The 15,058-nt window shown below is 38.5% G+C and overlaps 3 protein-coding genes across 4 annotated transcripts; 2 read left to right on the top strand and 1 right to left on the bottom strand.

Moving 5' to 3' along the window:
- The first annotated feature begins 248 nt into the window (after positions 1–248).
- Positions 249–4,538, top strand: c13h1orf198 (chromosome 13 C1orf198 homolog). The gene is made up of 4 exons (XM_056765273.1): positions 249–576; positions 1,702–1,752; positions 1,843–2,412; positions 2,512–4,538. The coding sequence occupies exons 1-4, from the start codon at positions 262–264 to the stop codon at positions 2,566–2,568; spliced, it is 993 nt and encodes a 330-aa protein (XP_056621251.1). The 5' UTR covers positions 249–261; the 3' UTR covers positions 2,569–4,538.
- A 1,165-nt stretch (positions 4,539–5,703) lies between these two features.
- clec11a (C-type lectin domain containing 11A) lies at positions 5,704–10,146 on the top strand. The gene is made up of 4 exons (XM_056765096.1): positions 5,704–6,032; positions 6,779–6,890; positions 7,646–7,837; positions 9,067–10,146. Exons 1-4 carry the CDS (start codon positions 5,916–5,918, stop codon positions 9,462–9,464), a joined length of 819 nt encoding a protein of 272 aa, XP_056621074.1. The 5' UTR covers positions 5,704–5,915; the 3' UTR covers positions 9,465–10,146.
- Positions 9,936–15,058, bottom strand: selenol (selenoprotein L). Of its 2 annotated transcripts, XM_056765094.1 has the most exons (10): positions 14,894–15,053; positions 14,547–14,628; positions 14,381–14,434; positions 13,483–13,528; positions 13,266–13,393; positions 12,908–13,022; positions 12,683–12,805; positions 12,278–12,415; positions 11,011–11,163; positions 9,936–10,316 (listed from the first exon to the last, which is right to left on the bottom strand). In XM_056765094.1, the coding sequence occupies exons 1-9, from the start codon at positions 15,039–15,041 to the stop codon at positions 11,035–11,037; spliced, it is 963 nt and encodes a 320-aa protein (XP_056621072.1). In that variant the 5' UTR covers positions 15,042–15,053; the 3' UTR covers positions 9,936–10,316; positions 11,011–11,034. The 2 variants fall into 2 exon arrangements, with proteins under 2 accessions (XP_056621072.1, XP_056621073.1); XM_056765095.1 differs by lacking the exons at positions 13,266–13,393; positions 13,483–13,528 and having other exon boundaries at positions 14,894–15,058.

Genomic DNA, 15,058 nt, shown 5'->3' with positions numbered 1-15,058 from the left:
CCATGTGTAATAATTACAGCCATGTTAGAAAATACAAAACGTAAAAAAGGTGAATGGTTTAATTATGTTACATTATATATTTTTTAAAGTAATAAAATGAAATGTTATAATCTATATTAAAATGTATTCAATTCAGGTGTATATGATAGGTTTATGTATCATAACAAAGTAAACAAAGAAATGTTAAATAAATAAATAAAAAACAAAATAAAAGTATTTTGTGTACGTCAGCGCTTGTTGTTACAGGCAGCTGTTGAGGAAATGGCGGCCGCAGCGATGGCAGGGTTCGTGGCGGATCCTCCGCACCTTACGGAGGCCAAAAAACTGGAATATTTCTCCTCCATTAACTCAATGGCTCGTAAGATCATGGAGGAGAGGGAGAACATAAAAGAGGGATACGGTTCTGAATGGGATCAGATGACTCCAGCCGAACAGGACACAGCAATTGATAACGGCATGATGGATCCGCGGATCCGGGCTCGGTACGCCATGCACCGGGTGGACCGAGAGGAGGTGATCTGTTACCCGAAACTGCTCATCCAGACCGGACAGAAGATCGTACACTTCGGAGAAGAGGTGCTTATATGATCCTTAATGTGTCCGCCACAAACAAATACATTATTACATAAATAATTCAAGAGAAACCTTTTTTCAGTTTTGTATCGTAAGTTTATTTTTACCTCATATGTCGGCTGACGTTTTCTAAACAAAACTATCTTTACTGTATAGCCTACTCTTTATCTATACAGTTTATTTAAGTAAATTAATTACATTTTAACATATTTAATTTAAAGTCCTAGTAAAAATAAAAATGACAATTCTTATTTTTTCATGAAATATTGCAGAGTTTGTAGTAAATAGTTTATAAATGTAGGTCATCTTCTTTTTAAAATTCATGTTCCCTCATAATCTTCACTTAAAATCTGAAAATGCACTTCCGCCCTGAAATGACTGTCCATCTATAATGACGTAAATTAGAAGGCTTGGCCGGAGCAGAGCCATTGAAAGAGAGAGTTACGTCAACTGCGTAGACTCCAGTGGAACGGTTCACGGGGGGCTGACAATAGTAACGGGAAGTTACTAGTAACGCGTGGTGCTGCGACTAAACAGAGCAACTGAGGTGAACGTGTAGCCCATTTAAAGACGAACGCCATTTAATGAATAAAAAATATAAGGAATAAAGCATTTAAAGAGAAAACATAACTTACGGGATCTATCTGAAGGCTCCATGAATCATGTAACGCTCCAGCGTTTTGGACTTCCGTTGGCAGAACTCTCTCTCTCAACAGCTGTTTTTCCACATCCAATCAATTCGCAGTGAAAAACACAAGCCACACCCACTAAATTTCTCAGGTGAAATTCATTTTTATTCGGAAATGTGTCAGAATACTTGAGCAATGAGTTTAGTTGTAAATAGTAAATATATGTATAGTAAATAAATATACGCTAAAGGATGTATATATGTACTATTTAAACTGTTTACTAAACAAATTTCTAATTTTTAAAGATAATGCAGATCCTAGGATGTTTTTAAGACAAGATAAAAATCTTTAAATTGTTTACTAATTTAAGTTATATGAATATATATGCAACATGCATGCATTAGGTCCTGTTATTCAGGTTTTATATCGCATATATATAAATATATTCAATTAGTTAAAATAGGTTAAATGACAGTGCTTAACATCTCTCTTTTTCAAGGACTTAACTTGGCAAGATGAGCACTCAGCCCCCTTCTCTTGGGAGACTAAGGTAAGTAGGCCACCTTTTCTAAAAATTCGTTTTCGTGTAGCCTAGCTGGCGAAAAGCAGAAATGTGACTCAGTCATTCCCTTCCTTACAGAGTCAGATAGAATTCAGCCTGGTCTCTGAAGCCACAGAACCAGTCGTTCCCTCTGTAGTCAACGAATCTAAAACTAAAACCCCTCAAAGTAACAAGCTGCCCAGCACTGACGAATCCTCATTTTGGAAGATCAGCGCTGAGCGCTCCAGACTGGAGGGTGAGAAGGCAGAATTTCAGTCTCTGACGCCGAGCCAGATCAAGTCTATGGAGAAGGGGGAGAAGCCGTTGCCCTCGTACCTCAAGCCAGAGTTGGTGTCAAGGGAGCCGAAGGAAGCCCCCGCCTCAAAACCTGTTAAACAGAGGACCACCAGACCACCCGCTCCACCTCCCCCAGTCCCCATCAGCGTGACTCCTGCGGCCATGAGTGTCAACCCAACGCCTCCGGCTCCGGTGTCTACGTCACAGGAAGGGTGGGAGAGGGCCCAGAGCACCCTTCCCTCTGTAAGCAGCCCTCTGGATGAGGTGTTCAGTCCTGGGCTAGTCACCGGCTTCTCGACACACTCCAATAACGCAGCAAAAGACGACGATAAAGTCAGTGGGTCGCCCACCTCCAGTCCTTCCTTCGCACAGGTGAGTCTTAGAGGATCAAATTCACCTTCATTTCGTTTGATGAAGACAGATGGTTGTACAAAACTGATTTTCCACAAACCGACATTTTTTTTTTTTCAGTTCAACACAAGCAGCAGCATCCTGAAGACCGGATTTGACTTCTTGGACAATTGGTAATGCTTTAATATCCAGAAGAAACCTTTCCAAGGGACTCCACGAACACTACAGACCAACTTATTTTAATGCTTTAGAAGTTTATTTAGGGTGCCTCTATATTTCTACAACTTTGTTAAAAACTTCATCTGTTGAATCACTCAACACTAGTTACTGAATGTATGAGCTCATTCACACACAAACTCAACCCCCCAGACCCCTGGCCGTGGGTCCCACAGTGCTGTTCCGAACTGCAGCACATGCCAAATTCTTCGCAAAATTTCCACCTAAATCTGTTACTCTCATAACCAGGGAACAGAGCTTCCATTATTGAAGGACAAAATGGAGAACGTTTCTTTCACTTTAATGTTGTTCCTTTGGTTTTACAACAAAACTGTTGATTAAATACACATAATATAATAAATTGCTTTCATATCAAGCACGAACTGCATGAGCTGAAAACCGGACCTACTTTTGAAATGGACATAAGTGTGGTTCCCGGCAGCTAAACCTCTAGTTTGAATGCCACATCGCTCTCACTGCCCTCCTCTTTTTCCTATTGTTATTTCGACCTTAATACTAGTGTTAAGATGCTTCACTTTACTTATATGGACCTAAATGAGGAATTGTAGCATGGTTTTCAGGAAACAATGTGCAACTTGGTTGTTTTGTAGACTTTATATGCACAATATTGTAAGCTCCTTGTGTAGTTTGCTGTACATTTAGTATTCATAAGCATTTTTATCTTTCGAAATGCTTTTCTACTGTACAACAGAGAGGACTTGATAACTTAAAGCAATACAACATTAAAATCCTTGAAGGAACAGTTCCCCCCCCCCAAAAAAAACCTGTGATTTACCACCCCTGGGTTGTTCCAAATTCCAAATATACATTTCTTTGTTTTGATGAACACAGAGAAAGATATTTGGAAGAATTGGTACCAAACAGTTCTTGGCCACCATTGTCTACCATGGTAGGAAAACATTGCTTTATAAATGTATTAGTTCATTTGAACACAAAAGAAGATATTTTGAAGAATGTAGGAAAGCAACAGTTCTGGGGCTCTTTTGACTACTCTTGAAATGTTTCCTGCTATGAGGCTCAATTGTGTCCAAGAACTGTTTGGTAACAAGCATTCTTTCGAATATCCTTCTTTGTGTTCATCGGAACAAAGAAATCAATACAGGATGGAAGCAAACAAAGACATTAGAGCTTTTATTTGTGGGTGAACTGTCCCTTTATGCCAGAAACATACTCTATACAAGTATGCGAATGCTTGGCCAGCGCATAGCAAGTGTGGATTAGCTAGCTATAAACATGTTTACTTTTACGAACTTTCTTGAAATTGTTGTGTCGCCAAACTATTGTTATGACCTAAAGAAAATACTAGAGCTGCACATTATTGTAGAGACGTAATGCGTTAATGCAATAACTTACTAAATTGTGCTAAACGCTATACAATAATATTTTGAGTTTAACATTTTACTTGTATTTTAAATTAAATTGTTTTATCTTTCTGAGAAAAAAAAGCAACTCTACAACTTCTGAAAGCAAACATCTATGTTTTACTTTTGAAGTACATTTAATACAAACCAGACAATATAACGCACATATAAATGTTTCCTTTCTCATTTATTTGAAGTATTAGAGTTATTCAGTCATGGCAAACCATTGCGGTATTCATATCGTGATGTGATGTTTTGGCATATTTTGATAACCTTGATTAATTGTCTGCAATACCACTCTTTGTGCCACATAATTTATTGGATTCTGATGGATTACGCAACAACATGTACAATGGAACTTGCGTTGCTAAGTAGCTAGCGTTTGCGTTCATGTACTTGTGTAGAGTTTGCACGTCAAGTAACTAGGTTGCAAGGGTAGAAATACTTTTGAAGCTTTCTTTGCGAGATGCTAAATATGTGGCCTGGAGCCAGACTTTATGCATTTTTAAATCTGTAATGTAAAAAAATACAATTAAAGAAAGACATTAACTTGTTGTTTGTCTATGTTATTTGCTGGTTGAGGGCGCTGAAGCAGTGATTAAAACCAGAACAGAACCTGTAAATCTCGTGACCGTTTCCCCTGTCAAAAATTTCAAGAGGTCACTGTCTGCTGCCTGTAGTTTCATAAAATATCACCGTTGGATGTGCTTGAACGTAATTGCTCACATGTGTGTCATTCTCTAAATGCTACCAGCATATTCTATAAAAAGAGTTTTATGGGCTGTTTTTTATTTTGGGGCTTATCGTTTATTGTTCCTCATGTATTGGAAAAAGTCTCTGCTGGAACACTGCTCCAGTTTTCCAATAAGTCGTCCATGTTCAAAGGCACGGCGTGCCAAAACTGTCTGGGATCATTTGAGGGAGTTCTCTGCAAACAGATTTTAAGAGGTCTCTTTGTTACCAAAGGAGAATACAAGGGCAGTTTATCTATTTTTAAATCTGCTCCCTCTTCTGTGTAATGTGTGCACAAAGCCATCTGGGAGAAATTCACATAGTTAGACTTTATGTAATCAACCGGATTCCTTTGGTTCACTTTAACATCCCGATTCCACCTCCAGAGAAGGGAGGGAGAGGAAAAAAGTGTCCTGTTTTCAAGAATCAGAAGTCCAAATTCCTTCCATGTGTTGAGAGAACTCGTCTGGTAAGACGTTGGCCATTCTCCTGTCCTTTCTGAACAACATGTTCCCAAAAGACAACACCGCTCTAACCCAACAATTCTCATGTGGATGTGTTCAAGAATGAGAAAGCGTTTGGGGCTGGAATGACTCGAAGCAAGTGAATATTACAGTGTTTATATAAGAGAGAAGGGAGTGAATGTTGTGTAAGTAAATATTCAATGTTAGCACAAAGAATGGAAGTGGGACGTAGGACAAAAAATTGCCGTTAGGATAAAACACAAAGAACCAGAATCTTAAATCACAGCAAGAGTAACTCTTGACAATAAGGTTGCATTTCTTAATGGAAATAACAGGAAAAACTTTACTGGCATGAAGTAACATAAACAGACAAAAAAGTGCTGGAAAAACTGTCTTGTACATTGTACGTGCTATTTGATGCATTGTCTTTATAAATACAACCTTATTGTAAATTGTTACCAAGTATTAAAAAGAATAAAGAGGAAAAACTAAGTAAATTTTTATGGACAGGGTTATAACACTCACACGGCCGCAGAGAGGGAGGGGGCTAGAAACAGATGAGAGGAGAAAGAGAGAGAGAGGCGAGGTCAAATGGTTGAAAGCGATGTGAAAGTAAGAAGGAGAGCCCTGAAAGACAACATCAGGAGGGTGGGATATCTGTGTGTGCGCATATATACAGTAAAGCAGAGCGACGACTCAACAGAAGGAAGAGATTTATTAAGTGATTTGAATGAAAATGAATCTCACAGTGATTCTTGCGGCTGTGGTGGGATTCAGCGCTCTGTCCACATGTGAATCTGCTGACAATGACACAGAACTGGTCATCACAACACCTGATCTCTCGCAGGTAAACACTTGGCATTTCTCGCATGAAAGTTTCATAAAGTTTGCACATTTTACATTTATTAACAGATACAATTAATGATTGGTATATTTCAAAGTACTATGAAGTACATTTTACTTCAGAACAGGGGTCTTCAACCTCATATATTGTATCAACTGAAGTGCTGCATTTGAAGGTATAACATTAATGATTATTTATGGGTTTTGCTAAAGTGTATAATTACTTGTAAAAATTCAGCAAAACTTTAGATTAGGGTCCAAGTGGTAAATTAAACTTAAAGTGTTACCGATTTTTTTTTTAAAGGGATAGTTTACTAGAAAATCTTTCTTCTGCTGAACACAAAAGAAGATATTTTAAAGAATTTTGGCAACTAAACGCATTGGCACAAAACCACAATTCTCAAAATATCTTCTTTTGTCTTCTACAGAAGATACACATATACAGGTCTGCAGCTACATGAGGGGGAACAAATAATGACAAAATTGTATTTATGGGTAAACTGTCCCTTTAAGTTGTGGGAGGCTGCTAAACAGAAAATGTACAATTTGAAATCAATTTGATATTGTAATCCTATTTAACTAATTTCTCCTGCTTTCCACACTTTATAAAGTCCATTAGTCTAAAGTAGTCATTGTTTTTTGGTTGCTAAAACGCATCACATAACTTCAGGTAACTGCCTGTGACTTCTAGTCTGATCTGCTGTATCACTTCATGGTGAGTATGGTCTTGTTTGTTGTTCAATTCTACAGGCTCGAGAGTTCAATGAGGAGACTTTGATTGGTCGAGGAGATACTCCAGACATCATAGAACCTGAACCCACCACTGCCGTATCAGACACTGAGAGCACCTACAACTACATCTGTGAGTTCTTGCATCTCCACCACTCCAGTTTTGCCTTTTCTATATGTATTACAACCATTTCGGATGAGTGTCTGTAAAATTCCAACAAAAGCAAGCAAAAGTTTCAATGTTATGCAAATAAATGCAAATTACCAAACCACAATTTCTGTTTGGGATCTGGGAGAAATGTTGTCAGTAGTTTATAGAATGAAACAAAATAGTAATTGTACTTAAACACTTATAATACCAAAAGTAGCCTAATTTAAAAAATCTGAAAGTAACTTGGGAGTTTCTTAATTTTTTCTGCGTGTGTATGCAAGTAATCTTAATAATGAATAATAATATCAAGAACACTTCTGTTTGAACTTGCACAAATGATGTTGTATGTAAGACCTGACAAGAAACCAAGTGAGACTTGTAATATTTTTAAAGTCTAGGCATCTGTATTGCATTCTTAAGCATGTTTCCTGATGGAAAAAAAACCGACTGGTTGTCTAATCCAAGCTGGTCCTCCAGGTTGTCCAACTGGAAACGGTTTTCCTGGGCGTTAACTTGGCTAGGAAATCAGCTAAGACCAGCAAACCAACTTTTGCTTTTTGTAGTACTTTCTACATGTGGGCACTCTTGGAATCCATACACTGTATCATCAACCACCTTGTTTTTCCCTTCCCCCTCCAAAAACTTCTTAAGGTGTCCACACTGAGTCTTTTCATTCTGAGGAATGCGGCAGCGTTGCAGGCTAATGAAAGACTCAATCACTTTGTCTGTTTTTGTAGTGTCTAGACTGGCATCGATGGATCAGGCCATCCACAGGCTCAATGTTGGACACTACACGTTAGACGTCAAAATGTCGCAGCTGATGGAGAGAATGTCACGTCTTGACAACAGACTGGGTGACACGGAGGATGCCATACAACAGGTCTCATCCTACTGCAAAGACAATCGCAAAGAGATCGGACGACTAGAGGGTTAGAGTGCATGCACTGTCTGTATCACACAGGCCTTTACAACACTCAAAGAGCCTTTATTTACACTATAGATTAAAATATAGATTCACAGGTGCACAAGACAAGGTTCTTTGTGGCGAAAGTTTTAGTTTAAGCTTCTCTTTGTGAGCTCTTCAACTAAAAATACCACCATGTAGTCAGTGCCGATACCCTAGTGAGCGCCGTGGTGACCCAAAGGCAAGTCCTGGGTCCTATTATACTTTGTCATCGTGTATCATTTTTGGTCCTCTCTACATCAAGGCCAAAAATTAAATAGAACAAGATTACCCTGTCAGAGTTGATTTTGTGGTAATAACTGTCTGGATGTACATTATCACATATGTCATTAAAGTGACAGTACAGAACTTTTGCTCACGGATTCCCCCATGTGGTTGATAAGCGTAATTGTCTGTTAGCAATTTAGTGTTATGCTTGTAAACGATGACTACCAAACCAATATAAATGTTCTATGGTCAAAAGTTGCTCATTCCTTAGTAAATGCACATGGACTAATGTTATCGGTATCTATAGTTACTATGCTAGGCAATATTCCCATAGTGAGTTGAGTGTAAGTAAGTGATTGCACCTTTTACACAAAGGACAACGACTGGTCCATTAGCACGTTAGCTGCTATTTAGCTAACGGCTAACAACCAGCCGCTACCTCAGGATCTAGATTGAGCTATTAGTATACCCCACGGGAGCCAAAAGAGTGCTTTAGTGTATGCACAGTTTATGAAGTGACATGGTGTAACGGAGGTGTCTTATTAGTTAACAAATTCACGTGTATTCACTGCCCACGCCGAAGCTTATTCAGCAACAGTATTTACGGCACTGATTACAGACAATTGCGCTTATCAACCACATGGGGGAACTATAAGCAAAAGTTATCTAGTGATGCTTTAAGAGTTGTTCTACCACTGAAATCATTTAAGATAAATCATTTGAAGGTCGAAAAACCACAAAGTGTTGCTTTAAAGTTGACAAGTCAGGTTGTTACCGCCATGAGGTTTAGTATCTTTTTGCTTTTAAAGACAGGTGTCAACACGAACCACAAACCGGGACTAAATGTATTTTTATTTATTCTTTATGCAGACCAAAAGAACCCAACTAAACATCGTACCAAAGTACTCTAAACAGTCATGATCTTAACACACATGTGTGGTACTTTGTTGAAACAATGACTGATTAAACCAATTTATGTTGTTCCAGGCTGCCAAAAAGGTCGGAAAATTGGATACAAATGCCTTCTGGTATACCGTATGCATGAAACCTACACGGAAGCTTCTCAGAAGTGTCAGGAACGAGGTGGACGCATGGCTATGCCTCGAGACCGCAGGGAGCAGGAAGCTTTAGCCGAATACGTCAAATCAGTCATTCACGGTAACTGGCCTGTGTGGCTTGGGATCAACGACGAGCGTTCTGAAGGACTCTATCTGTTTGAGGACACGACACGCGTGACTTACTTCCAGTGGAGGAAGCACTTCCTGTCCAGCCAGCCGGACGGCGGGAAACGAGAGAACTGTGTCTCTATGTCATCAGATGATGGAGACTGGTGGGACACATACTGTGACAGACGCATGTTTTATCTTTGCGAGTTTGATGTCTGACCTACAATATATTCCTTAATGGAGCAGCTCCGTCCTCAACTGAGGGCTTTTTTGATAATGAGCAGCTATTCACTGTATTCAATACAACTGTCGAAGTGATGTGAGAGTTAAATGAATAGTTCACTCAAAATAAAAATGGTCTCATAATTTATGCAAGAATTCATATTTGGGTGAACTATTTTTTTAAAGCGACTTGAGAAATACAATCCTTTATTTGTAATAACAGACAAGTTTAGAAGAATTCAAACATACAGAATTATTTAATCTGTCTGAAGGGTGTGTACGGTTCTCATTTCCCATAGTCAATATTACAATATTGCTGATTTAGACATATTTAAGACCATAACAGAAAGTTGTTTTTTATTCTTCTGAAAAATGGAAAGAGTTTGGTTTGTTGTTTTAGATGATCTGTTTTCAAAGATTAAATAACTATTGAAGCATGTTTAAAGCAAAAGGACGTGTTGACAGATCTCAGTCTGTATGAAATCCTTTATTCAAAACCAACTTCAGTTCAAAGATTACACCTCAGTACAGTTTCTTAAACAAATATCAGTTGTATATTTCAGATTTGATCTAATTGTTAACATTTGCCCTTCATTATCCTGATCCTAAAGTAGTAAAACAACTTCCTAAATTTGTACGTCTTCTAAAACAGTCAAATAAAGTGAAGAATCTGATTTTATATGATCGTGCCCTTGTTAATTTGTGCAAAGTGTTTCTATGTTGACTCAACAGATTTGAAGCTTTGATGACCAGAAGCTGTAAATTCCCATCAGAGATGACACTTCGTATGAATTCAAGTCATATCTTCATCCAAACAACCTCTGGACGAGCTCCGTCTGTGGAGTCAACCTGACAACACAAATATCAAAGTTAGATACGCTATCTTCATTGCTCCTGAACACTGTGTCCTTACATTTCTTTAAAAGATTGTTGCACAGCTCACTGTCTCTGTACTGTACTCATATGTACTGTAAAAAATTAGGTTTTATAAATAGAGATTTATTCAACCTCACAGCGATGGATTTTTCTGTTGTTTTTCAAACTCTTCTTTTAACACAGTACTCAACATTTTCAACATTCATTGTTAACGGTGTAATTTTTTCGCCCTAAACATTCAAAACAAACTAGACAACTATCAATCAACAACTTACAACAGGTAGCCCCGCCCCTAAATCCTGCCACTGGTTAAACCAGAAGATGGCCTATTCAATGAAACAGGTTAATGTTTTGAAAACACCACAGAGGTGCAGTTTTGACATTCTTCACGAAAGCAACTTACTTAGTGAATAATTGACCTGAATAACTGACATACTGGAAAGTATTTAAACAGAAATAATAAACACTGCATTTTTTATATGGATGAAGTAGACTGGGCAGTATTCTCAATGGAAAACAACAGCTTTTGCAACTTGGTGCCAAATTAGTTAGGTTTTGGCCATGTTTCCAACTGGAAGAACAGATACTGAAACTGGCACAAACACGAAAAGATATAACATTTCAGGAACTGGAACTTCTTATCAAGATGAAAGGGGGGAAACAAGACCTTTTTTTTCAGCCTCTGCAGGAGTTAAGAAAGGCCCGCGTGAGCAGAGACGGCGGCCAGAATCTGTGCAGCTGATGGTCTGTCCACTGGGTTTATACACCGGTGAGAAAAAATCACTTTACCACCTTCATCCAGCACAAAATCACCACCCATCTAAAAGAGAGAGAGGTTTTAATTTATTTTCAAGAGTCCTAGACTAGGAGGAGACAGATGTTCTTTCAAGTGTTATGCAGTTATATAATATTAAAAGGAATTTGTTGTCATGGATTCACATGACTCATAGTCTCGAGCAGTCAGACCTTTGACTTCTGTCGATTGTATTTCTGCTTCAACAGTAACAGATGTTGTGAATATTGTGAAAAAAGCAGATTCAATTTTAACATGCAAGGTCACTGACTGTATAGGACCGCGATTGTTTACATTTTTTTTACTTTAATTCCAGGAACCTGTCCGACCTGTACGCGCCCACTTACAAACTGACAGATTTCCCTCCAGTTATGTGGCCTGACATCTACACCTACCAGACAGATAAACCAGGCGTGTATAGTAAAGAGAAACAGCGTATAGATCTATAAATGCCTGCGTGTACTTACAGTGTTAAACATAAGTAACGTTAAATGCATTTACTTGAACACAAACCTGACACATAAAATGAGCCTTCACACCGTTCCCTCTCCCATTATAATAACGCATTTGACGGACATACATGACCATTACGCGCACGTCATTTGAAGCGTCTCGCACACGAGCTGCGCATTTTTAAGACGGTGTGTTAAGTTAAAAAAAGTCCTTTAAATGCAGCGCTGCTCATTAATGTCAAGAGCTGTTTTAAGAGCAGTGAACCAATCAGAAGAATTTGGAGGCAGGGCAAGCATGCTGTTTACAGTAGCAAGCTGGCATGACAACATTTTATTTGACGGAAACATCACGTTCTAGGCTGCGCTTTAAAAAACATATCTGAGCACCGCGTCTCACGTTTTTAGAACTCCGTCTGAATGAGCCCTTATGTAGCCGAATCTGTGATGGTTTGTTTTGGCCTTTTGTTTTGCCTTCAGCTAAAGCCGTGACCTAAGCGTGACGTCGGCACAGAAGAGGTCTTTATGGCAGCAGTCATGCCGTATGATTCAGCGGTCAAAGCGACGTCTTTGTGCATCTATGATCTGAGAGACATTTTAAAGCCATCCATCAGTTTTTGCTTTTACGGTCCACTTACAGACCGAGTCGTCAGTGTTTTTGTAGTATCTGGAAGAGAGTGTGTGAATGTCACCTGAAACAGATCATCGATGAACTGTTGTGGCACTTCAGGAAACTGTCTGTTCATCGCCAGAAATTCAGAGTAGTGAAATAGGGACTTAAACTTCATCACCTTGGCAAACGATGAACCCAGACCGAATGTTCTGTACACCTGTAACCCACACATTTATACTTTCCGTCAAGGTCTCTGTATTTTTTTGTAATAAATCATTATTATAAGTCACCTTTTATGTTTGTCACAGCGTTTGCAAAATTAAAACATCTGAAAGTATTTAAAAGCTGCTTGTTAACGTTGGCAACAAACGCATGGGACTCATAATAAAGTAAACCTCTTTATAATTCTCCAAAAGTATAGCGAGGACTTTCATCTGTTTTTAAAGGACAAAGAACTTTTTTTGTTCGAATAAAAAGTGCTCACCGTTCTCTTTTCATCAAACAGCATATCAAATTCAGTCCCTGTCTGATCAAGCCAGAACGTTGCCCCTTCCAGACACCCATACGAGACCACCAGCACCCGCACTGACTGAGCTTCCAGAAGATTCTGTAAAAGAAAGAATTGCGAACAGAAAACAGCTGTGTTGATGATTCAAACAACATGCCGTGTATGTCTGTATTTATTTTCATAAGTGTCAGGTTCTCTTACCTTGCTTTTCCTCAGCTCAGTCAGGTGGTCTCGTCATGGCTGTCATCCAAAATGTCGAAGTAGAACAAGTAGGAGATTCTCTCCCTTGCCCAAGTATTGACCCAGTGACACATTCCTGTATAAACACAAGACCCTTGTTTTATCATAACTAGAATATCAAGACAAGACAGAGGAGATCTTGGGCAACATGTATGAATTCATGATTATCGAATTGAATCTTTGTGCTGAAAGGATGCTGAATTCAAAACATTCACGCCAGTTTTTGCTACCCAGTTCTACGCAAAGGATGACAACGTTGCAGAAAGTTTGGGGAGTATTGTTTCCTCCGAATGTAACCTGATCAGTACGTTTCTCTCACTCTTTGGTTTGGACATGTATGAGGCGTGTATCTGAGCTCAGCGTCTGTGCTGCAGGACAGTGTGAAAGAACGGTGTCGCTCATATTCATCTGAACATCCAGACGTTTCAAAAAGCTGTCCCACTCCACCTGTCAATCACACAAACACTCACTCGCTTGTTACAAATGTTTACAATTTAGCATCGTGTTAAATGTGGTCAAACTGTAGTATGACTTACTTCCAGCACCAGAAAGCTTTCAACAGTATCCCGCACTTCTGCTATACTGTTGAATTGAGAATTGATTTAGTAAGGGATAATCTACAATATGTGGCGGATTATTGCAAAATTATTGTGAAAAGGTGATCAGGACCTCGGTGTGAACCAGATTTTTCAATAATGAGCCAGTGACTGTACATTATGTAACAAAAATACATATGATATTTATATAAATAAATGTATTTTTGGATGGTATTCGAAAAATAAGGTCGCGGAGGGATATAAAATACATGAAACAATAAATAAATGACCTGACAAAATAATGCATTTTAGCATTCACTGTACAAAATCGCTTCAACACAAAAGGAGGTTTTCAAATGTACACAGGTGTTAAAGTTATAAAATAAGTATGTCAGTACACTACAATATGCAGTTAGAACACTCTCAATAATTTTTTTTGGTGGGGGTTAGTCTCGCAATATACAATTTATACAAAATACACAATATATTTGACTATAATATGCATAACTATACTATTATATTAAAAACAGGCTTACATAGAAGAACAGGCTTCTTTCACTGTCCTGCCTGTAGCGGTCTTTAGATGTGGGGCGGGGCGTTGCAAATTTCAAGAGACATGACAACTAGCCCATCAACAAACTTAATATAAATTATTGTAAATAATTAATTCACCAAATTGACCATATCCATTGCATGAATTGAATCACAATTGCCATTTTAACTGTGACTCATATACAAATATCTGAGGGACCCCCCAAAGTCTATTTTTTACTTCTTATGGGGGTCCCTAATGCCTTTTGGGGGTCCCGGATCTCCCCAGCCCCCCTTCAATTCGAGCACTGGTTTTAATACTTGTTATAATATTTACATATCGCATATAAGAAATCATTATACTCACTGAAAAAAATGTTCCCATATACTTTCTGCTTCCTTCATGTTCTTCACACCTAGGCTAAAAGAAAAGAAGAATTTTCATTTGATATTTTTATAGGATAGAGTTGAGTATGCACACAAAATCCAAATGTACTGCATCACTAAAACGTTAAAAGATAACATATACCCACCTGTTTAAAAACTTGGCCCCTGCTGACATCACACCAAATAAAACGCTCATCTTCTGATGGACAGTTTCTAGCGAAGAAACACCTAAAACACGCGCGCGCACACACATACATACAAACACGCACGTGTTTTACTGCTAAAGATAAATGAAGTAAGCTTAAAGTGCTGTTTAATAGAATTAATATATGCAAAAACGTTATTTACAAACGATAACGCAATCGAGTCCATTTTCTACTCCCTTATACGAATCACATTAAACAGTTCATTGGAGTGATAACGACTGACAAACTTGCACAAATAATATGTTAAAGGAGAAATAAGGTAACGTTAAATCTCAATTTTTTTGTACCTTCCGCTACGTCCTTCTGCACATTCTCCAGCGATGTTCTACCAAAAGTTGTCAGTTCTGTCAAAGCTCCAATAAGGAGGTTTTGTTTTACTGCAACAGCCATCATGTGTTTACACTTTGACACCGTCACGTAATGTAGTGAACGCATCCGTCAATCTGTCGAGA

Source organism: Triplophysa dalaica, chromosome 13 (genome assembly GCF_015846415.1).
Source record: "Triplophysa dalaica isolate WHDGS20190420 chromosome 13, ASM1584641v1, whole genome shotgun sequence".
NCBI classification, from domain to species: domain Eukaryota; kingdom Metazoa; phylum Chordata; class Actinopteri; order Cypriniformes; family Nemacheilidae; genus Triplophysa; species Triplophysa dalaica.
Note: the sequence above shows the minus strand (reverse complement) of the source record. Positions and strands in the feature narration are given on the sequence as shown.

Excerpts from the sequence above, each read along its gene's own strand:
- clec11a (XM_056765096.1), top strand. The coding sequence starts at position 5,916 with ATGAAAATGAATCTCACAGTGATTCTTGCGGCTGTGGTGGGATTCAGC. Across the intron at positions 6,033-6,778 it reads CAACACCTGATCTCTCGCAG|GCTCGAGAGTTCAATGAGGA; the intron begins GTAAACACTTGG and ends TCAATTCTACAG. Across the intron at positions 7,838-9,066 it reads AGAGATCGGACGACTAGAGG|GCTGCCAAAAAGGTCGGAAA; the intron begins GTTAGAGTGCAT and ends ATGTTGTTCCAG.
- c13h1orf198 (XM_056765273.1), top strand. The coding sequence starts at position 262 with ATGGCGGCCGCAGCGATGGCAGGGTTCGTGGCGGATCCTCCGCACCTT. Across the intron at positions 577-1,701 it reads TCGTACACTTCGGAGAAGAG|GACTTAACTTGGCAAGATGA; the intron begins GTGCTTATATGA and ends CTCTTTTTCAAG. Across the intron at positions 1,753-1,842 it reads CCTTCTCTTGGGAGACTAAG|AGTCAGATAGAATTCAGCCT; the intron begins GTAAGTAGGCCA and ends CCTTCCTTACAG.